The 22,789-nt window shown below is 42.6% G+C and overlaps 1 protein-coding gene and 1 long non-coding RNA gene across 2 annotated transcripts in view; one reads left to right on the top strand and one right to left on the bottom strand.

Annotated features, from left to right (window-relative positions):
* Window positions 1-532: 532 nt before the first annotated feature.
* On the bottom strand, window positions 533-4,109 carry LOC148317026 (uncharacterized). Its single transcript, XR_015840044.1, has 2 exons — window positions 3,853-4,109; window positions 533-720 (listed from the first exon to the last, which is right to left on the bottom strand). It is a non-coding gene; the product is annotated as an uncharacterized LOC148317026 (long non-coding RNA).
* The window catches only part of myo15b (myosin XVB), a 151,476-nt gene continuing 132,584 nt past the window's right edge, over window positions 3,898-22,789 (top strand). Inside the window, exons 1-2 of the mRNA XM_088284636.1 lie at window positions 3,898-3,949; window positions 4,027-4,151. Of these exons, the coding sequence (XP_088140762.1) occupies window positions 3,901-3,949; window positions 4,027-4,151 (174 nt within the window). The 5' untranslated portion in view covers window positions 3,898-3,900. The remainder of the gene's footprint in view (window positions 3,950-4,026; window positions 4,152-22,789) is intronic.

Here is a 22,789-nt window from a genome sequence, read left to right as displayed (position 1 = left end):
ACAAGACGGTCTTTGACATCGTTGACAGTTGCCCTTTTATCCAGTTTTCTCCTGCACGTACAAACTAGTCTGTCGACAACTGACTGTCTCAAACCGTGACCAACAGGAGTGCTCACACAATGTATATCTCCCAGTCAATTCCAGCACGGCATGAGTGGTGTGCAGCGACCTTGATGCTCACGGGCAACTGGATGAGTGGAAGCAATTCTCTGCAGCTTTTAGTTTTCAACTTAAGTGTTTTCAGTGAATTATGTTTCAATAAAATTTATGAAATATATTTTTGTGGTCTATCAATGAATGCTATCCTTTGTTCCCTATGGTCTTATGTTGCATCATCTATAAACTTACAGTAAATCAGTTGCTTGTGATTTGTACTTGAGAACGTTAGTATATCACAACTATTCATCTTTTTTTCTCCAATATCTTGACCAGCATTGGTGTATTTAACTACAGTGACTTCTGTAAATCAGAGCGCTGCCACAGTACCGCAGTGGACTTTGCATAATGGGATGTGTAAATACAAACATGAAAATCAGTCATATCAAACACTTTAATAAACATGCAAAACTACACACACTGACACAAACAAACACTACAGTCTATTTAAAACATTTTCAGACTACAGTACATTCCGAAGTCTTTCAACCAGCTCCTTCAGCTTTTCCTTGCAGTCTTCCGATATGCCTCTTTCCAACTTTTCAGCCAGCAGTACCTGCTCACCTTCAATGACAGACACGAGACTAAATCTATTAATCATATACGCACATATATGCAAGTTAAGTGAGTTAGTAAAAATAATCTTTATCTAAACTCTCTGTTCCAGATAATCTTGCATTACAAGACGATTTACCTGCGACTCCATTTTCTAATTTTGAAGACGACAAACCGCCAAGTATAGACACTTCCGCTCATTGAGCTTCCGCTCATTGAGGTACCCGTGAGCGCTGAGGTAGCCGAAAGCAGCGCATATCCTTCTTGTCAATTCTGCGGTGCCTTGTAGTCTCAAACTTTACCAACAGGAGGTGCTAACGTTCACAGTGAAATGCACCCAGTCGGTCAGGTGGGTTGCTTAATAGAGTAACACATGTACAGATCTAAGGATCTCGGTCCGCACATAAGCATAATAGGGCGCCCCGTCTGTTTAGGTGGAGATTTGGGACTAATGGTCGTGAAAATAGGGTACCAACAAAAGCAACCCACAATCTCTGCATTGTTAGGCCATTGTGCTGACCAGTCTCCACCATGCCACCCATCATCTTCTTGATTACTTCAAATAATACAAATGTCGTTATTTAATCTCCAGTACAGATTCCCAAACTTTATTGGCACATATTTGAAGTTCCAAAAATCTCATGGCACACTACCAAACAAAAATGTTCAAAAATGTATAAGCGTATGTGATGTCAATGATAGACTTTCTACAATAATAGAAGATCACCTATTTGTTCTGTTTGTAACTACATCACCGTTATGCACAGAGGAACAATGATACACGATTTATTATAAATATTTTTGCTTTTAATTATAATAAATAAAAGAATAATTCCCCACAGCACACTTTAAGAGCTCTCATGGGATACTAATGTGGCTTGGCACAGTCGAGAATCCCTGTTCTTGCACTATGTTTGATACACTATATGTAGTCACGACAACAATATATTTGACTGCCTATGTTTGATACACTGTATGTAGCCACGACAACAACATATTTCACTGCCTATTGTAAAACCATAACACATTTATGAGCTTACCTTGTTGCGTCACTTAAAAATGCACACTATATACACCCATCCTCTCCACTTTTGGACTTTGACTTTTCTTACTGTGAAATTTGAAGCAACAATGATCGTTGCCATAAGAGACTTCTAGCTCCACGGCTCAAACTGGTTTGTACATATCTTTGTCTTCTTTCTTGTTTTGTTTTTTTTCCCAATTCAAAATGTGTTGGTAGAAAATTCTCAAAAATAATTGTATTGTTATATTTATTTTATATAATGAAACACGAAATGCATCCGGCAATATCTCATTGGAATAGACCAAAACCTTAAATGGACTGTACATTTAAACTTAAAATGACTAATTGTCAAATATGGCAATACATTTGAACTTAATTTTGGCATATCTATTCGAAAGAATTTCATTTGGAAGAGCAATGAAATGCAAGGGAATGAAATTTATCATATTTGTCCTCAAACAAGCGGTTAAGGAAATTCAATTTTCTATTAATCCTCCAGTTACATCTGTTTCTCAATAACAGCACAAAGGTTCTCGTGTCACTTTGTGGCATGTTTAATCTTGAAATGTATGAGATGGGAACAAAATCATTTTTATCCATCCATCAGCCAAACCGATTATCCTAACTTATTGTTAAATAAATAACTACAACTAACCATTTCAGTAAGAATTTAGTGCATTATCGCTCAATAATCATGCATCAATGAGGAAAGTTCACTTGTTTCTAATTTAAAAATCGATCAATTTGACCCTCAATGTAACATGATGATTAAAATTTTGAGACCAGTAGTACATTTGGATGTTTTACTAGAAAGTATGTAAAGAGAATGAAATATTTATTTGATTTGCCTTGTGTTTTTTAAAGGTCATTTCCTTTACACTCTGCTGTATTGGTGATTTCTGCATAACACTTCTTATATATAATTCACGCAATGACATGGAAGAAGCAAGGATAGTCTGGTTTTATACTGCATGTTACTGTGTTGACATGCTTCATACTTGAGTGAAACTTGGTGTCAAACAAGAGAGAAATTTGTGGGGTAAAACAATCCTGAAATATTTGATTTTAGTCTGAATGGCGTATCTCAGACAGTCATTAAGTCATTTCATTATCTTTCATGTGTTTTATTTTGTTTAGTATTTTTTAAACAATAACAACAACAACAAGCTAAGCCAAGCTTGAACTCTTTCAATTTTCGAATGAATCCAAGTAAATTCAAAGATGGTGAATTTGGTCAAATTGACCTATTTTGAGGTTCAAAACCCCAAAATGTATTCATATTAGGTCTGCGACAAAAACATTGTTGATCAGAAAATTATGTTCCATTTAAAATATGTGCGTGCCCATAATAAGTACTCTATAACTATATAACGCTAATAAAACATAAGAACAAAATATAAATAGTTTGTGAAGTAAAAAAAAAAAAAAACAAGAGTTAAAATAGTGAGATATCACTATTATTTTTGTATTAATAATATTATTTTCATCATCACAGCTGAGTGCAGCACGCCATGGAAGGGTAGGTCCTCTAAGCTGCACTTTGGTGAATAGTCACAAAAAACAGTGGGGACCCATCCCCTTCCCCCGAAGTCAGTTGTAGGCTACCCTCTCGTCCACCGAGATGAACCCCAGTTGCTCTCACTCGGCACAGCTGTTGCTTTCAAATGTCTAATTTGCAATCATGTTACGAGGCAATAAATCTGTTGTGTATCTGGAAACTCTACGTGTATGTGAAAACTCCCTGACTATTTGGACCTTTGGACTCTCATATCTCATTGTACAAAGGCCAGCCATGTGTGTGGGTGTGTCAAACTACAATAGAAGCTGCTCTTACGTACTCACTTAGATTTCCCTAAGATTTGAGTGAATACATACGAGTAGAATATCTATGCCAACATAGTTGCAACAACTAAGAAGTTATAGTTTGTAATTTGCTTGTATGTGAGGCATCTGAATTGACTAAAACTGATCACTGATTCTTTGCTCGTTTGCATTTCTTTTAATTACAGACAAAAAGAACACCAAGACGGTGAAAAGTGCTTCAGTCTTTCAAACAATGGTAAGGCAAAAAACACACTTTCTACTCTAAAATATAGAATACAATTCTAGTGTCTCACCCAGATGCCTAACCATACTCTGATCTCATTCTCTTGTAGGATGTGGGGATGTTGGAGATCCCTGGCGAGCTGTCGGCAAGGTTTCGCAGGGCAGCAGGTCATCTCAAAAGAAAGAATACCTACAGAAAACAATGTTTTGACATGTTGTAACTGCAGTTTACTTCCTTCAAGCAGGATATCGACGTGTGGCAACAGTGGCAGAGGTAGCACCTCCACAAGTAAAGGCAACACACAACCTCACTCTACCTCAAGATCTAGACAGACACCCATTCTCTCACTATGCCAAGTCTATACTAAAGGTCAGTAAAATGGAAACACACGTACACGCACACAGGCACGTGCACACTCACCCACATACAGTAATTATTTACTTTTCAATACCTGACATTTTTCATTCCTCAGCCTCACTTGAGTCTTTGTTTGCGAAACATTTTGTAATCACCATTAAATCTTTCTGTTGTGAGTTAATCATTTACTCGTTCTGGTATTTGATTAACTCTTGCCTTTGTTATTTGATCTGCTTGCAGCAGAACATTTCTTATGCTTTAGCGAAATGTGTTTTTTTGGGGGGGAAGTTTGACCAAATTCATGTTTCGATAAACAATATGGACACAAGTATTGCACAGCAACCAGTCTTTGCGACATGGGAAAATTCCCTCAAATTCAGTTAATTTTCCCCCTGCCCTCTGCAACCTAATAGTTTTGAATTGATGTATAAATCTATTAGCTGTATTCAAGTCACAACAGTGAGATGAAGAAAAAAATCAATATAAACAACATAAAACGGAAAAGAAAATTCAGAGCATGGAGGCTAAGCTCACAGTTCCGAGGTCATTGGTGAAAATCCAAACTTCTGCTTCCCTGTGTAGGCTTTGCATTTTCTTCCCATGCCTTTTTTTTCCTCCAAGAACTCCAGTTTCATCCCACCTTCCCAAAACATGCATTGTTGGTGAACTTAAGTCTCCAAATTGTTGCGAAAGTGAGTGTGAATGGCTGTTTGTCTACAATATGTACCTTGCAATTGACTGGTTAGTTGTTCAGGAGAAACATCATTGTATCAAAGTTTGCACTTGGTATTGACTGATTGGGGTTGCACCAATTCACATGACACCAAACAGTAAGGATGGGTACCTTTCACATTTGAACTGTTCTGTTCTAATTCTCTGTACCGTTACTCAATGGTACCAATTTTCAGGACCAAATGAATAAATAAATTGAACAATTATTTTTTTACTATACACAGTATGACTGAAAACAAAACATCATCAATAATTTAAACCAATTAGTCATGGCTGGGGTAAAAATAAAGGCATAACATATTACAACTAATGGCGGCACGGTGGCCGACCGGTTAGCACGATGGCGTTACAATGCTGAGGTCGTGGGTAGTGATGGGCAAATGAAGTTTTTATGAACCACTGAATCATTTCAAGCAATCGGTTCAAAATGGTTTGAAGCGACAGCGCTTCGGTGACAACAACATCTGGTGGCAAAAAACTAGAACTGCAGTCAAATAATATAGAGTCTTTTAGACAGTAAAAGATTGTATGTATACAGACACGGAAACAATGATTGGATACCAAGTTCTTTATACTACAAAAGATGTTTTTGTGTATTGTGGCAGTTTTCGAGTAAATAAAAAAAAACAAGCAAATGGCTCATACCTTGTTTAATGTCAAGCTAAGAAATGTTGCGAATGTCATTTTATTTTTTTCCAGATGTCATGATTTGTATTTGTTATATTTGGTTTAGTTTTTGGTTTCATGTTTTGGCCTTGTTCTGGTGTCTTGTCTCGTTTGTCTATTCTGTCCACCTGTGTTCGTTCCTTCCAACCCTCCGTGTCTTGTCCAGGTGCTCCTCGTTGTCTCGTCAATTTGTGTGTATTTAGTTCCCTGGTTGCTTTCAGTGCTTGTTGGTTCATTGTCATTTTCACTGTCACTGTCCCTGTCGCTTGTCTCTGTCGCTTGTCTCTGTCGCTTGTCCCTGTCGCTTGTCCCTGTTGCCTGTTCCTGTCGTCCAGTTTTTCCAAGTTCCTCGTTTGCCTTTTGTTTTCTGTTATTAAATGCCCTTTAAGTTACCCCTGCCTGGCTTCACTGCGTTTGGGTCCTCACCTACCTCAACCCGGACCGTGACACCAGAAGTCTTAAGTAAACAAAAGTGTCAAACTATGTTGCGCTATGAAACCACGACTCAAATGTTCAAACACTTAAGTATAAACGTTTATACATACACAAAGTAACAAAAACTAAGACACAGTTAAATTGTATACATTTCAAAGATTTTTATTTAAGAATATTATTTTTTCCAGTCTTTGGATTTAGACCAGGCGTGGGCAAACTACGGCCCAGGGGCCACATGCGGCCCATTGAAACGTATTAATCCGCCCCGCCAAACTTGAAAAAAATTAAATGAATAAACGTTAATGTTTTATTTTCTAAATACTGTGTATTTTCAAAGACATATATATATTGTAGTGATGCTTTTGTTCGGTTTCATTTAAAATTAAATATATACTTTTTTTCTGCGATGAAGTGAGGTTACCAAAACACTCCATCCATCTCCTCCTGGTCCGGCCCCTCTGTCAAATTTTAGAACCCATTGTGGCCCACCAATCAAAACGTTTGCCCACCCCAGATTTGGACGGTTTTGTTTGAGAGTTTACGAGTCCATTTAGAGAATGAAACTGTCATTGCTTCGGACGTCAAGACTGAACGGACGTCTCAAGACTGAACGGAGCATCGGAACATTGTTTCGAGGCAATTTTATTTCCGGGTTTGAAACCTGCACCGGCGTTTCAGTATTACAAGTTGTTGGTTCAATTCCAGCTCCGGCCTTCCTGTGTGGAGTTTGCATGTTGTCCCCGTGCCAGCGTGGATTTCCCCCGGGTACTCCGGTTTTCTCCCACATTCCAAAAACATGCATGGCAGGTTGATTGGACGCTCTAAATTGCCCTTAGGTGTGAGCGTGAGCACGGATGGTTGCTCGTCTTTGTGTGCCCTGCAATTGGCTGGCCACCGGTTCTGGGTGTATCCCGCCTACTGCCCAAAGATAGTTGGGATAGGCCCCAGCACCCCCCGCGACCCTTGTGAGGAAAAGCGGTACAGATAATGGATGGATATTACAATTAATAAAGCATAAATAATGCAAAGAGCAAGTTAATATTTCAAGCTACTAAAAAGTGCGAAGCAAGGTACTTTGCAATGAACACCACAAGGAACGAAGTTAAACAGTTATATAAGTAAACAATTCTATTCATGTTATCTTCGTTGCTTGTGAAGGTGTTTTACAAGTACACAAGTTCTCTGCCACACCCAACGCGATAAGCTTTAACCTAGCTTGACCGAAATATAGTTTTAAAAAATTAATTAGAGGAAATTAGTGGAGGACATGATCGAGAAAGAGAAAAAAAATTTCATTAAATATTTCATTTACTAATTAATTATGGGATCAATAAAACATGCCATTTCAGGGCTCAGGGTCAGTGGTGGGTGCTATTTCTGTATTTAACACATAAACTGGGCGCTTCGCACCCTGAGGTGCATGCTAGCACATGCACGTCAGCTCTCATACAGAGGGCAGCTTTGTCAATTAAAGAACCACTGATGCTATAGGACAGAGGTATTCAATTAAAAGTCACAGAGGTCCATGACTAAAATTTCTTCCAATTAAAAGGTCCGAACCAAAGTACAACTTCCCTTAATGCCTAGCCTGTGTTCACATTTTTATATAGTTTCAATATTTAGTCATTTTCAACAGAGCGCACTTATATACTGAATATTTAGCAATGTTCCCATTAAACACCTTTGCCAGTCAAACAAATATAAGGCGTTTATTTCACATTCAAGAAAATGTGGCTCCGGGCACTTAAGGGTGCCACTTCCAGAAAAAACAGTAAAATATCTCCTGCAGAAATATATCAACTGCTAAGCATTGAGTTAACATCTTTTACCTTTTTTTTTCCTAAATCAAAGCGTTATCAGTCTAAAAAAAAACGGAGAGCCTAATTATCCAAGTAAAACAGGTCAACATGTTCAGTACACAATCAATAAAAATGGTTGTCCTCATGAAAAACTAATTCAAAATGAGCTTTGACACCACCTTTTCTTTTGAATATTTTTTTAACTTCTCTTAATGAGAAAAATTAGTTTGTGACTGCCCTGCCAGTGACTTAAATCTGGGTTGGAACGGAGTCAGGGCCATTGGGATTTGGTAGATTATTTCACACATCTGGGCTTTGTGTTTTCCTTAAAATAAGGTTTGTGCAACCGCATTTAAGCACTCCTTCACAACTTCCCCATCACTGAATGTTTTTTATGTTCCCCCAAAATCCATGATACTTTTAGTGAACTTTCGTTTGCATGCCGCTGGGCTGTAAACGAAAATGTAAAAATCTGTTCTTCTGCACTCGAAGTTCGATGTTTTTGCGTGCGCTCACCTCAAACTTCAGCGGATAACTTTGCACAAAAGGGCGGTGCTTTGTTTCGTAGTGGCGCTTCGCAATGTTGAGACGGTTTCGGAGCATATGACGCACGCTGGTTTTGAATCTGCAGCAGCCAGAACAAAACTAAATTTCTCCGTCCATTCATTTAAAACAACCCACATCGACCTTGCTAACTTTTTAACAAGGCATACTGTCAGCAGCACTCTCTTCCGGTCTGCTGCGCAATTGGCGCTGGATCGTAAACGAAAGATTTGATTAGCTCAAATCAGTGACGCCTTTCCCGTATTAACTACAATTGCAGCGTCAACGTTTGCGGTCCGCCATTTGGTGATGGCTGCAATAGGGTCTCTCATGATAACATGGCAAGTCCATTATGTCAGGGGAGGGATGTCACTAGTCACCACACTCCTTAGAGTCACGGTTTTAAATCAAAATCAAAATTATCATTGATCAGCATACAATGAAACAAAGAAATACAATTAATACAAAACACGCATCTCTCATGTCATTCATATCCCCAAAAGAAATAAAAATAAGACAAAAAGAGTATTGCAATGCATTCTGGTAGCCTATCAGTGGTGACGGTGAGATGAATCTTCTTGAAGCATTGAGACTTTCCATGCAATTAGTGTGACTCATGTGTCAAAGCCTCAAAGGCGGTTAACGCCCCTCTAGCACTACCAAGTGGACATAGAATCATAAAAACACTGGACGTGATGGTAAACTGTCCATTGTGCCGATAGATGGTATTCTCATGAGGTTAGGCTTGCTATTGAGAGTGGCATGGGGGTTGTGTCTCATGGTTGGAATGGGAAAGATGTCAATTTGGGACACATCGTCAGTAGTGTTCCATCAAATCACTGGGTGTTTCGGCCTTTATCACTAGACACCCTCATCGATGGTGGCCAGCAGCGGGTTGATCACGCCCGCGCTTGTGTCCCATGCCCAATCAACTGTGGTGGATGGTTCTGCCCTGGGTACTCAAGTGGGATGACGGAGATTAGTGGTGGGATGGGGAGGGGGGACGGGGGTCATGTTGCTGATCTATGAGCCCAGTAGGGGTCCTTCCTCTTCATCCAGATCCACTGGCTGCTTCTTTCAGCCGCTTTAGAGAGCGATCTGACTGTGTGCTGCAGAGCCTGTCCATGGATTCCCAGGTCTTTAAGCAGCTTGATGGTTGATGAGGCCAGAAACCCTCTGCATCCAACTTCGACGGGATAGACCTTGGCTTTCCACCCTCGTTGTTGTGCGTCCGCCGCCAGTTCAGTGTAGCGCAACTTCTTACGCTCATAGGCCTCTTCAACTGCATTTTCCCACGGGACTGTGAGCTCTGCAATGTAGACAGCCTTCAATGAATGGGACCACAGCACTAAGTCTGGCCTTAGGGTGGTGGTTGCAATCTCTGCTGGGAAGATTAGTTGCTGACCTATGTCGACCAGCATCTTCCAGTCCCGAGCCTTGGTTAGCTGACCAACTTCTGGCTTGAGAAAAGGATGGTTGGGCTTTTTCTGTCCCTCTCGGACAAATTTTGGTGCTGTAATGGTAGTGGTGGCTCTCAAGGGCAAGGAGTTGATGGTAGTTCTTTTGCTTTCAAACACTGCTGCCAAGCTCTTGAGGACCTGGTTGTGCCTCCAGGTATAACGGCCTTGTGTGAGGCTGGTCTTACAACCAGTCAGGATGTGTTTGAGAGTTGCTGGTGTTGGGCAGAGGGCACAGGTTGGATATTCGCCATACCACTGGCGGAGGTTTTTTGGGGATGGGAGCACGTCATTGGTAGCTCTGATGATGAAGCTGATGTTGCTAGCTTCCATCTCCCAGAGATCCCTCCAGCCAAGCTTTCTTTTCTCCAGGCCTTCCCACCTCATCCACTGTCCCTGCTTGGCAAGCGAGACAGCCTTTGCAGACCTTTCAGCCTCTTCCTGGCGGCGCACCTCCTCCACGACCATTTTTTTCCTCTCTGCGGTTGAGGCCTTACACCAAGTTGGTTTGCTTGCTGTAAGGCCAAAGCCTCCTCTTCCCCTCTGGACGTGTCCCACAATATCGCTGTGCCTCAGGGCTGCTGTGGCATGCTGCACTGCACTGGATGGTGTCCATTTCCGTCCAGTTATCAGGGGTGGTGCCGTTTCACTGATGGTCCGGTCTCTGGAGTCCGTCAGCGTCATCTGTAGTCTCACTTTAGAGCACTTGTATTCTTCAGTGAGACTTGTGATGGGCAGTTCGAGGACTCCTTTGCCATAGAGGCTGATGTTATTCAGACAGCGTGGGACACCAAGCCACTGTTTCACATATACTGTGATGGCTCGCTCCATCTTCTCCACAGTTGTTAGTGGGACCTCGTAGACAGTGAGTGGCCACATCACCCGAGGGAGAAGCCCAAATTGCAGACACCAGAGCTTGAGCTTCCCTGGTAGTGGAGTCTTGTTGATGTTGTTCAGGCCGTTGATGATATCCTGTCTTAGCTGCTGCACCTGGTCTTTATCCTTAAGACTTGAGTCATACCATCTGCCCAGGCTTTTGACAGGTTGTTCTGCCACAGTTGGTATTGGTTCGTCACCAATGCAGAACTTCACGTCTTTTAGCTCTCCCTTGATTATCGAGATGCTACGTGACTTGTTGGGCTTGATTTTCATCCGGGCCCAGTTGATGTTTTCCTGCAGCTTACCAAGTAGTCGCCTGGTGCAAGCTGCAGTGGTGGTCAGAGTGGTCATGTCGTCCATATATGCTCGGACGGGTGGAAGGTGGATCCCGTTCCTGGTTCGCTCACCCCCCACCACCCATTTTGAGGCCCTGATGATGACCTCCATGGCCATTGTAAAGGCCAGGGGTGAGATCGTGCAACCTGCCATGATGCCTACTTCTACTTGCTGCCATGATGTTTTGAAGTCGGGTGTTGTGAAGCACAGCTGCAGGTCTTCGAAGTAGGATTTTACCAAGGTAGTGATGGATGTTGGAACGCGGTAGAAGTTGAAGGACTCCCAGAGAAGGCTATGCGGAACTGAACCAAAGGCATTGGCTAGGTCGAGAAAGATGACATGAAGATCCCCTTTGTTCTTCTTCGCTGCTTGAATCTGATGCCAGATCATACTGGTGTGCTCCACGCAGCCAGAGAATCCAGAAATTCCAGCCTTCTGTACGGATGTGTCAATGTACTCGTTCTTCTCCAGGTAGGTGGACAGCCTTTGTGTCAAGACGCTGAAAAAGATTTTCCCTTCAACGTTGAGAAGGCTGATTGGCCGAAATTGACTGATATCTGCCGCGTCCTTCTCTTTTGGAATTAGTACACCTCCAGCCCTTCGCCATGCCTTTGGTATTATCCCCTTCTGCCAGACGATTCTCATTAGCCTCCAAAGATAGCGTAGGACATCTGGTGAGTTCTTGTAGAGCTTATATGGCACTCCATTTGGTCCTGGTGCAGATCCTGATCTTGCACGCCGCACCATGTTCTCCACTTCTTTCCATTTTGGAGGGCCGGTCTCGATGTTGACCTCTGGTGGTCGAATGGGGGGGGGATATCATGTGGGATGGCTAGCTGTTCATGCCTTTTCGTGTCTTGGTAGACCTTTTCCAGGTGCTCTTCAAGTTCCTTCTTTGAAGTTTTCAGGAAACCGCTTTTGTCCTTAACGAAGAGATCTTTGACAAACTCGTAGGGATTTTTATAGAACCGGGTTCTTGTGTGTTCCTTCTTCCTGCAAAGTTTCCTCAAGTTCTCCGCTCTTCGTAAGGTTTTCAACCGGAGCTTGATGTCCCCCTGGAGCAGCATGAGACCTTCTCTCTCTGGATCAGAAGTTTTTCTCCACTGTTTCCGCAGGTCCCTTCTTTCCCTGATCAGTCTCTCTATCTCTTGTTGCCTCCTAGGTTTGGTTGGTGGTGGTATTTTGTTGGTGGTTTTCCAGCTGTTCACTCCAAAGCGCTCCTCTCCATAGTGGTAGATGATGTCACCGATGCGTTCCAGCTTTTTCTCTGTAGTGCCCACTTGTTGCTCCAAGATTTTCACCAGGTCGTTATTGACGGTTTCCCACTCTCTCTTCTCAATAGTTTTGGGCCACTTCACACTCGGTCTGTGCCCTTTGATCTTGTTCTCTTTGGGAGGTCTCTGTGGCTGGGTGGGTTCTACCTCCTGCAGTTCTGTGTTTATAATACCCTCCTCAGTGACAGGGGTGCTGATGCTCTGCGAACTTTGGGTTTTTTCCCGTCGCTGTGCTTCACTCGACTGATTTGACGCATTACTTCGTAAGAAGTATTGGTCAATGCGAGGCCCTTGACTCTTCTTTCCCAAACACCGCTTCTTTCCTTGGTGGATCTTCAACCCTGTAACTGATGTTACTTTTGCCCAGCCACAGGTGCAGACCTGAAGTGAGTGTCCTGCTGCCATCGTCTCATGCACCGTGTTCTTGCTCGTAGTCATGTTCGTTCCTAGGTCTGTAACCGTGTGGTCAGTCATTGAGCCATCTTGCGCCCCCGCTCTCGCAGGCTCTAGGGGTGTCATTCTTTGTAGACTTTCTGTAGCACTTGTCGGGTGTCTCCAACAAACTGAACACAGTGTCAGAGACTGCCAGCATGGGTAGCTAGCCCATGTCAGCCCCAGTGGGGTCTATTCCCTCCTGTCAGCAGTCTCTCCAGGCTGTCACACAGACTTTCCTATGTTGTCAGCTGTCCTTTCACAGCAGTCACTGGACTAGTCCAGATACTCAGAATCATAAAAACACTGGACGTGATGGTAAACTGTCCATTGTGCCGATAGATGGTATTCTTGTGAGGTTAGGCTTGCTATTGAGAGTGGCATGGGGGTTGTGTCTCATGGTTGGAATGGGAAAGATGTCAATTTGGGACACATCGTCAGTAGTGTTCCATCAAATCACTGGGTGTTTCGGCCTTGATCACTAGACACCCTCATCGATGGTGGCCAGCAGCGGGTTGATCACGCCCGCGCTTGTGTCCCATGCCCAATCAGCTGTGGTGGATGGTTCTGCCCTGGGTATATCGACATGCAAGGAAGTTTTCTTGTGCAAAGTTTTGATTAGTATTGTTCTCATTACATGAAATTGACATGGAAAGGGTGGAGGAAATGCAGTAATTGAGTTTTGATTGTTGTGGATAAAAAATGTACTTGCAAAAAGTTTTATCTTGGTCATTTTTATTCAAAAAAATGTTTTTTGCAACTGCGCCTCAGTCTGTTTTTTTTATATCCATCCATACATACCTATCTGGTAGGGAGAATATAGGTAGGGTTCAAAGTAGCAAAACGTTTACTGAACGCACTGTCCTCTACAATAAATAAGGGAAGTGAATCCTGGAGGATCATGTCAACCAAAGCATTAACCACATCACGCCATGCAATATTTAGAAAATTAATTATCGAATCAATCTTGTGTTGGAAAAGGAACACCGATTATTACATAATAACTTCTGTGAGAATCGAGCCCGCATTTCAGTGGACGCCAAACAAAGCCCTTTACCATTGAACCACCACTATCTTAGTGTGCCCAAGTCTAACATTGATTCATTGTCGTAATTTGTGATTCAGCCGGGGTTGGGCACTGGATTTTATTGAAGCAGGTGTGACTGGCAGTGCAATATTTCATATGGTACTCAGACATCCATCCATCCATCATCTGTACCGCTTGTCCTCACTAGGGTCGCGGGGGGTGCTGGAGCCTATCCCAGCTATCTTCGGACAGTAGGCGGGGGACACCCTGAACTGGTTGCCAGCCAATTGCAGGGCACACAGCGACGAACAACCATCCGCGCTCACACTCATACCTAGGGGCAATTTAGAGTGTTCAATCTGCCTGCCATGCATGTTTTTGGAATGTGGGAGGAAACCGGAGTACCTGGAGGAAACCCACGCAAGCACGGGGAGAACATGCAAACTCCACACAGGATGGCCGGAGCCGGGATCGAACCCACGCCCGATGCTGTCTCTCACTGTGAGGCCATCGTGCTAACAATTCTTCCACCGTGCCGCCCTGGTACTCAGACAGGTAGTTGCAAATCGAAATGAACCTTCAACTCAGACATTGTCATGTAATAATGTCATGACAATAAAGGGATTTCTATTTCTATTTCTATTTCTAATGGTGTTAAATGTGTATTTGGGACTGTGTTGCACCTTTACGGTAACTGAGTGTCACAATTGTCTCACAAGGTTGTTCATACAAGTGAGGGTAGTGTTGGAGTGGTATCGCCATTAAAAAAAACGTGTTACAAGACAAGAGCCTCGTTGCCATCATTTACAGACATGGTGATTAATTTCAAATTAGCCGATTTCCATTCACTAAACCTATAATGTTTTTTGCCCAGAGGTCTTAAAGTACAGGTATACGCTATATGCGTGAACGAAAGGTGCTTGAAAATACATATAATGATTTGTTGGCCATTTAACGTATTAACCGCATATGACTAAATCAGTGATTCTCAAATAGTGGGGCACGCCCCCCCAGGGGCAATGCTGAGGGGGGCGCGTGGGACCCTGGGGAACATGTTTTTTTGCATAGTTTTGGGACCGAAAAAGGCGATCTCAGACGAGTTTGAGCTCGTCAAAAGCTGTTTGTGCCCCTAGTTCACGCAGTACTGGTTTAAAAAAGTGTCGCCCTGCTTACAAAAAGCGTCGCCCTGTCGCTCGTTGACCTGGAAGTGATTTCTTTCGCCGCTACTAAAATGCACCGCGCCAAGCTATCTTGCGCCAGACTTTATTTAAACTATATGTAAGTCCGCGCACAGCAGAAGCCACAAGCTACGTGATGGCAAATAAACAACTCCGCAAGCGAATAGCGTTCTAACGAGGAGGCGAGCATGGAGGCGCGAAGCGCGCTCATCGCTAAAATGAATTGCTTCGATGTATGCTCGACTTTTAACAGAAGTCTGACTCAAACCGTGTTTGGGCGGAGAGCCAGCAGCTATGAACAGAAATGTTGTATTGCAACCATTACGTATCTAAATATAAAATTAGACGACGGCTATGTGAGCAATTTAGTAGACTCTCTCAGGCTGAAACTCGGAAATGGCTGACGTCATCACAACGAAGCGGTTGGACGTCAAACGTATTGTAAACAAAAAAAAACGTATAGTAAACATTAAAACTGTTGCTTTATGTTATTTATATAGAATTTTTGTTTAAAATCCCCCTCTGGCTGTTTTTGTCTTTTCTATATTATGTAGGTATTAATAACTGTTTGGTTTGTTCATGTTAATACAGTTAAAAAAAAACGAAAAAAAAACGTATAGTAAATATTTAGCATCTCATCAATATTTGCACAACAGTACTGAGTGTCGAGATCCTCACAATCGTTCTCAAAATGATATATTTTTTATCAATTTAGCTTTGTTAAGGGATATTTTATTGACAATCTAACATTAATATACAAAGACATTAGTACGAAATGTAAAAAAAAAATGGTGGTGGTGGGGCACGAATTGTTTTCTTCTTGGTAGAGGGTGGGCGTGACAGGAAATAATTGAGAACCACTGGACTAAATCATCTGAGGCGATCATTGCTTTAACTGATTCCACTAATGGTTATTTGTTGTTCTTGTATTCCATCTCTTTATTGTAACAAAAAATCCTATTAAAATATAATTTGATTCTGATGAATTTATTTCATTCCGTTTTTTGTAGTAATAAGATAAAAGTGTTCCCAAACAGGGGAAACTCTTTATCATCCTGAATTGCTCCACAACAGTGATAACTTGATAATATAAATCTACAAGCGAATTACAAACTTCTCACAAAACTTACCCAAATCCTCACAAAACGGGACACCTCCATGACGTTTCGTTACTGCTTCAATCAGAAACTGCGTTTCTTGCTGCGCTTCCTGAACTGGTCACATGGTACGGCCAGTTTCGAGGCTTCGAACATCATCACCTACATTACTTGAGCATTTTCTCGGGGCGCGCTTCAAATACTCGCTCGCAGTTTAATCGGTACACGCATCAGAGTCTTGACACAGAGGACACATCACTACTTATCAGCCTCAGCCACTCAGTCAGGTCAAGTCAAGTCAATTTTATTTGTATAACCCGTAATCACAGACAGGCTCAAAGGGATTTACATAACCACAATCGACATACCCTGATCTTAAACCCCAGGAGGGCAAGGAAAAACTCAAAACCCCATTAGGGGAAAAGTGAGAAACCTTGAGAAGGACCATAGATGGGGGAATCCCCCTTCCAGGATGACCAGGCTGCAATGGATGCCAAGTGGGCAACATTTGACACATAAAATGATGCTATACAATGTTAGCTGAGAAAATGTAAGAGTTAATCAAATGAAGTGCTGCAGGAAGATGACTTCAGTGGAGCGGGTCCTCGTCCAGTTGATCAGGGCCATAATCTCCATGCCAGTACCTCCGAAGATGTGGTCAGCCTTCAATCTTGTACCGGTCAGTTGGTGTAGAATCAGAACAGCCACTTCCAAGTGAATCACCATCGCTTAATTCCCAAGCCGGGTAACTGGGTAACAGAAGAAAGAAGAAAAGTAGTAAACAGGACAACAAGTAATTCAACTAAGTACTGAAATGTATAAGTAAATCAGATGAGGCGCTGCACGAACACGACTTTTGCAGAGCAGGTCCCTGCCCGGTTGGTCAGTGCCGTAATCTTCATAGTGGGTCAAGAGAAGAAGCGGCAGTAAACAGGCCAACAAATAATTTGATTAGATGCTAAGGTATATAAATAAAATGATCAGATGACGCGCTGCAGGAGGATGACTTTAGTGGAAAAGGTCCCAGCCCAGTTGGTCAATTAAATTAAATTTCCTAGCAGGTCACCGTCACCTAATTCCCCAGCCAGGAGAGAAGGGGCAGAAAGAGAAAAGAAGCGGCAGTAAACAGGCCAGCAAATAGTTCAACTAAATGCACAAGTGTATAAATGCGACTTTAATAGTGTTTTGAACATTTCTACTGAGGTGGTGCCTCTAATATCTGTGGGTAGTGCATTCCAAAGCATTGGTGCCCGACTAGAGAACGCTCTTGAACGTGTGGACTTCTTTTTGGCTCTCAGGATCACTAAAAGACCAGCATTTTGTGAACGAAGGTTTCGGGACGGAACATGTGGTACCACGAGGTCAACGAGATAGGAAGGTGATAGGCCATGCAATAGTTTAGAGGTAAGTAGCAAAACTTTAAAATCACATCTCAAGTGGACCGGAAGCCAATGCGAATTGGTTAGTTTCGGGGATTACGATCGAACTTTCTCGTCCTAGTCAGGAGTCTAGCTGCTGCATTTTGAACTAACTGCAGACTATTAATACGAGACATGGTGAGACCTGAGAGCAAAACATTTCGACAATCGAGGCGAGACGTAACAAACGCATGGATTAAGATTTCTGCGTCACTAGTTGATAGAATTGGACGAATTTGAGCAATATTGCGCAGATGAAAAAATGCAGTTCTAGTAATATTTTTAATGTGCATTTGAAACAACATCGTTGCGTCAAATATAACAATTTATTTAAAATTGAAAGACATCCATTGTTTAATTTCGGCATGGCATGCCTCTAATTTATAGAGGATATGTTATATTCAGCGGCATGTATAATTGTGTATCATCCGCATAACAATGAAAACTAATGTTACATTTACGTATAATATCACCAAGCGGTAGCATGTAGATGCTAAACAATAGACGTCCAAGTACCGATCCCTGCGGAACTTGCCATGTGATCTTACAAAAGTCAGAAGTCGCATTGCCATGAATTACACGGTGCATCCTCTATGACAGATAAGAATTAAACCAAGAAAGCGCTGAGCCTGAACTGCAACACACGTTTTAAGCCGTTTTAATAATATGTTATGATCAACTGTGTCAAAAGCGGCGCTAAGATCGAGTAAGAGTCATATTGATGAGGTGTCGGCGTCCATAGCTATGAGATCATTAGTAACTTTAGCAAGGGCTGTCTCAGTAGAGAGGTCGGCTCTAAAACCTGATTGGAATGGTTCAAATTGATTATTAGCAGTCATATATTCATTAAGTTGTTGCGTTACAACTTTTTCAAGAATTTTTGCAATAAACGGAAGATTTGAAACCGGCCTATAGTTGTTGAGACTCACTGGGTTGAGGTTTGGTTGCTCAAGTAGAGGTCTGATAACGTCCGCCCTAAAAGCTGCTGGTACTATACCCGTGGTAAGTGATAGATTAATTATATTTAAAACAGACTGTCCTCGGGTCGTAAACAGTTCTTTAATTAGTTTGCCAGGAAGCAGATCGAGCACACAAGTTGTCGGTTTTGCCGCACTTACCATTTTTGTTCGGTTTTCAAGAAATACTTTTTTAAATTGAGAGAAGGTTGTCGGGCAGTTATCAGCCCTAATGCCCCTATTAACACCATTAATCGCGGAATTCAACGGGATTTTAAGAACAGTGTCTTTAATCTCATCCCGAATGCACTCAATCTTCCGAGTAACGAATTGCATGAAATCGTGTGCTGGATAGGAAGAACTATCAGAGGTTGGATGCTGATGAGTTAGCATTGCTACGGTATCAAATATTTAGGGTTGTTCTATGTAAGACAATTAATCTAGAGAAATAATTAGTTTTGGGCTAAATCGAGTGCCTCCTTGTATATTAGTAAACTATCGCACCATGCCTGATGGAAATCCTCAAGTTTGGTCGCACGCCATTTGCGCTCAAGCTTCCTACATGATCGTTTAAGTATGCGTGTTTCCTCTGTAAACCTCTCTGTAAGCCTCTTTGGACGAGTTTTAGTTTTTAAAGGTGCTACGGAGTCAAGCGCATTTAACAGAGCGACATTAAAGTTGTATGTGAGAACATGAAATGTACCAATATAATTAGTGTTGGAATTTAGCTTTAAATCAATGTTAGAATTTGATTTTAAACCAATGTAAACTCAAATTAGTAATCTGACTCCAATTTGTGACTTTACCCAACTCTCACTCATCCAACAATATGCGCGCTCGTTCTGCAAAAGAAAGGTATCAGGAAGCCGGCATTTTCACGCACGAGTGGATTTATTCCTAATACACAAAACTTCTACATGCACCTGGGTCTCGGGTCCCTCTCAATACAACTCGGTACGCCTCTGTTGCCACCAGCAGACGTACTCTACATCCGAGTTGCCCAGTAACGATTCATACTATACAATATGCAAATGGCACAGCAACAAAGGCATCCTGTCATGATTCTATTGGCTATGTGTATCCTGCAGTTAACTTTAGCTTGCTCTTATTGGTCTTTCTTCCCCTGAAGAATCACGTGGTGGCTCCTCCTGGTTGTGGCTTGAGTTATCTCGTCTCCGCCCCCTCCTTGCGGTTATTACCGTCTGTCCTAAAACATTCCATTCTTGCACCACATACCCTGTTCCGCTCCACCAGTCACACGCTCAGCACTTTACAGTCTCACACTTTCATACACAGGATGCAGCAACATCTAATGAACTACGTTAAGCTCAAACTCTTAGACAGTGAACCCTCGGTTATCGCGGTTAATGGGGACCGAGACCACCCGCGAAAACTGAAAATCCGCGAAGTAGCGGCGTACCTTCAAAAACGCTTAAAAAAAAAAAAGTGCGAAGTAGCGGCGCACCTTCAAAAATGCTTTTAAAAAAAATAAATATATATATATATATACATACGGGTAGAGCGAGAGAGAGTCAAATTCATGTTATAACAAAAAAACAAAACTTATTTTTTTATTCCCCAGCCATTATTTTTGTATTTATTCAATTACTTATTTTTGTATTTATTTAATTACTTCGACTTTTACCTGCTGGTACGCTGTCCGGTGTGCCCTGTGAAATGAAAGGTGGCATTCTTCATTTATTTATTTATTCATTAATTCATTCATAACTGACAGCCTCGCGCTCCGCTCATGCCCGGGCGGAAGTTGTTCCTCTTCGGCTTAACTGCCACGCACGCCGGCCGGTCTCCTCCGGAGCTCTCGCACGGTCCCGAGCGAAGCGAAATGTCGCCGCGCTCGTGCCCGGGCGGAAGGTGCTCCTATTCGGCTTAACTGTGACACACGCCCGCCCTCCTCCCCCGGAGCTTCCATTCGGTTAAACTTAGGGGCCGCTTGGCACCGCCCGTGCCCGGGGAAGGTGCTCCTCTTCGGCTTACTGTGACGCGAGCATTCCCTCCTCCTCCGGAGCTTCCATTCGGTTAAACTTAGGGGCCGCTTGGAACCGCCCGTGCCCGGGGAAGGTGCTCCTCTACGGCTTAACTGCCACGCACGCCGGCCGTAGCTCTGGTACGGTCCGAACCGCGCGAAACGTCGCCACCAATCGTGTCCGGGGGAACGTGCTCTTCTTCGTCCACTCTCCTCTTCGCCCACGCTCTTCTTCGGCGCACGCCGGCCGTCTAACCGCTCCAGCGCCCCCTCGTGCCGCTCGGCGAAACTACAATGCCCCCGAATATTTTTTAGACCCGCGAAGCACTGAAGCCGCGAAAGGTGAAGCGCGAAGTAGCGAGGGTTCACTGTATTCCTTTATTCCCTCTCATGACCTCAGACGACTGAGGTCATCACTCGAACACCTTGTTTTATTGTTAAACACGAGCTAAAAATCAATTGCCAAAAGCTAAAAATCATCAAACAATTAAAAATTAGTAAAAAATTAAAAATCAATAGAAAATTTCATTCTAGTAGAAAATCAGTAGAAAATTTCATTCCAGTAGAAAATTTCATTCCCTCCTCATGGCCTTCACATACTCACATCCCGGACTCCCGGAGGGCCACAGCTGTCTCCGCCTCCTGGGGGTGCTTCTGAGGGATCATCATGTATTGGCCACCCAGAGGGAGTGGCCCCAACGTGCGTTCAATTGTCCGCTCCACCAGTCACACGCTCAGCACTTTACAGTCTCACACTTTCATACACAGGATGCAGCAACATCTAATGAACTACGTTAAGCTCAAACTCTTATATTCCTTTATTAGGAAACAAAGCAGTTGCTAAAGGGAGTAGCTCTGTTTTGAAACAATTCTGATACTGCTTATGATCAATTACAGCATCAATAAGAGTGACTAGTAGCGAGACTGATACCCAATCGCCAGGCTACAATGGGTTAAGTTGTCTGTTATATCCAATCAGACAAGCATGAACTACAATGGGTTAAGCTGTCTGTTATATCCAATCAGACAAGCGTGAGCCCTAGAGTAGACACTGCTTATAATCAATTACAGTATCAAATAATATAATAGTCACAACTCATGATCAATTGCTATGACTTATTATTAACTTCAGGATCGCGGATCGTCGGCGACTTACATGGACAGCAAACACTTCACTGCGTTAAACAAGCGGCACATTTTATTTAACCCACAGTATAAAGTGTACAAGCAAGCAAGCAAGCAACAATTGTATTTCAGCTCATAGATTACATGCAATACATAAATCTCATTACCGTGTGCTGGAAGGACGGAGAGCCCCGGCGTCCTCAGTAATGCGAGCAAAAAATACGATGCTGGGCGTCCGCTCGTAGAACCCTCAGCCGACTCTACTTACGTTTTGCCTCTGTCACATTCTTATAGCCAATATCGCACCCCATCCCCTCCCGTTCGAGTGCGCTTTGATGGTTCGCATGGCCCTTCGCACAACTTTGGCCTTTGCCAATCCTCACTCCCGTTTCGTTATCGGCTGTACCTTTTCGCATGAGTCAGACATTCCTGGTGCTTAGGCCCTGTACGAATTCTCTCCAATTATTCCCGTTCTCATAACACATAGATACAGCCTGTGCAAATTCTCATAACACATAGATGCAGCCTGTGCAAATTCTCACAACACATAGACACAGCCTGTGCAAATTCTCATAACACATAGACACAGACATCTACTAACGCGTGTATATAGGTATAAAATGGTTATTATGCAGCATTTATGTGGTAAAACAACATTAATAAACCATATTTCACTTCAAGCTCAGAGAGCGCAGTGGTGGTCGAGGTGCTAATATTGTGGCTGCTATAGCTCTGATTGTGGTCAGAACGATGGCAATGAGCCAAGACTTCAAATTTGAGAAAGTAATGGTCAGATATAGCAGTAGTATATGGGAATACGATTAGGTTTGAGGATGCTTAGCCTGCGGTTATTACCAAATCTAACGTATTACCATTTTTATGCGTCGCTTCATCTATTATTTGGGTGAGACCAAAAGTATCAATTATTGTCTGAAACGCCACGGTAAGTGGTTTTGACGGGAGATTCATATCAATGTTGAAGTCGCCCATGATAAGTATATTATCTGCATGAGTTACCAAATCAGCCACAAATTCAGAAAATTCATCTAAAAAGCCCGAGTACGAGCCAGGGGGACGGTAATGAACTGCGCTTTTATTAAAAAACGGCAGCGCAGCTGTGGATCACATAATGAGAACTTCAAATGTTTTAAAGGAGTTGCTAGAACGAGGACTAAGTTTTAGATTAGATTCGGAAATGAGAGCTACACCCCCTCTTTCTTATGAGGGCGCGCAACATGTGAGCTCACGAAGTTTGGAGGCGAGGCCTCATTTAGCGGTAAAACTGATTTGGTTTTAATCAGGTCTCGCAAAG

The sequence above is a fragment of the Idiotropiscis lumnitzeri genome, chromosome 20, assembly GCF_059441095.1.
Source record: "Idiotropiscis lumnitzeri isolate Australia: NSW breed Sydney's pygmy pipehorse chromosome 20, RoL_Ilum_1.0, whole genome shotgun sequence".
In the NCBI taxonomy this organism is placed as follows: domain Eukaryota; kingdom Metazoa; phylum Chordata; class Actinopteri; order Syngnathiformes; family Syngnathidae; genus Idiotropiscis; species Idiotropiscis lumnitzeri.
Note: the sequence above shows the minus strand (reverse complement) of the source record. Positions and strands in the feature narration are given on the sequence as shown.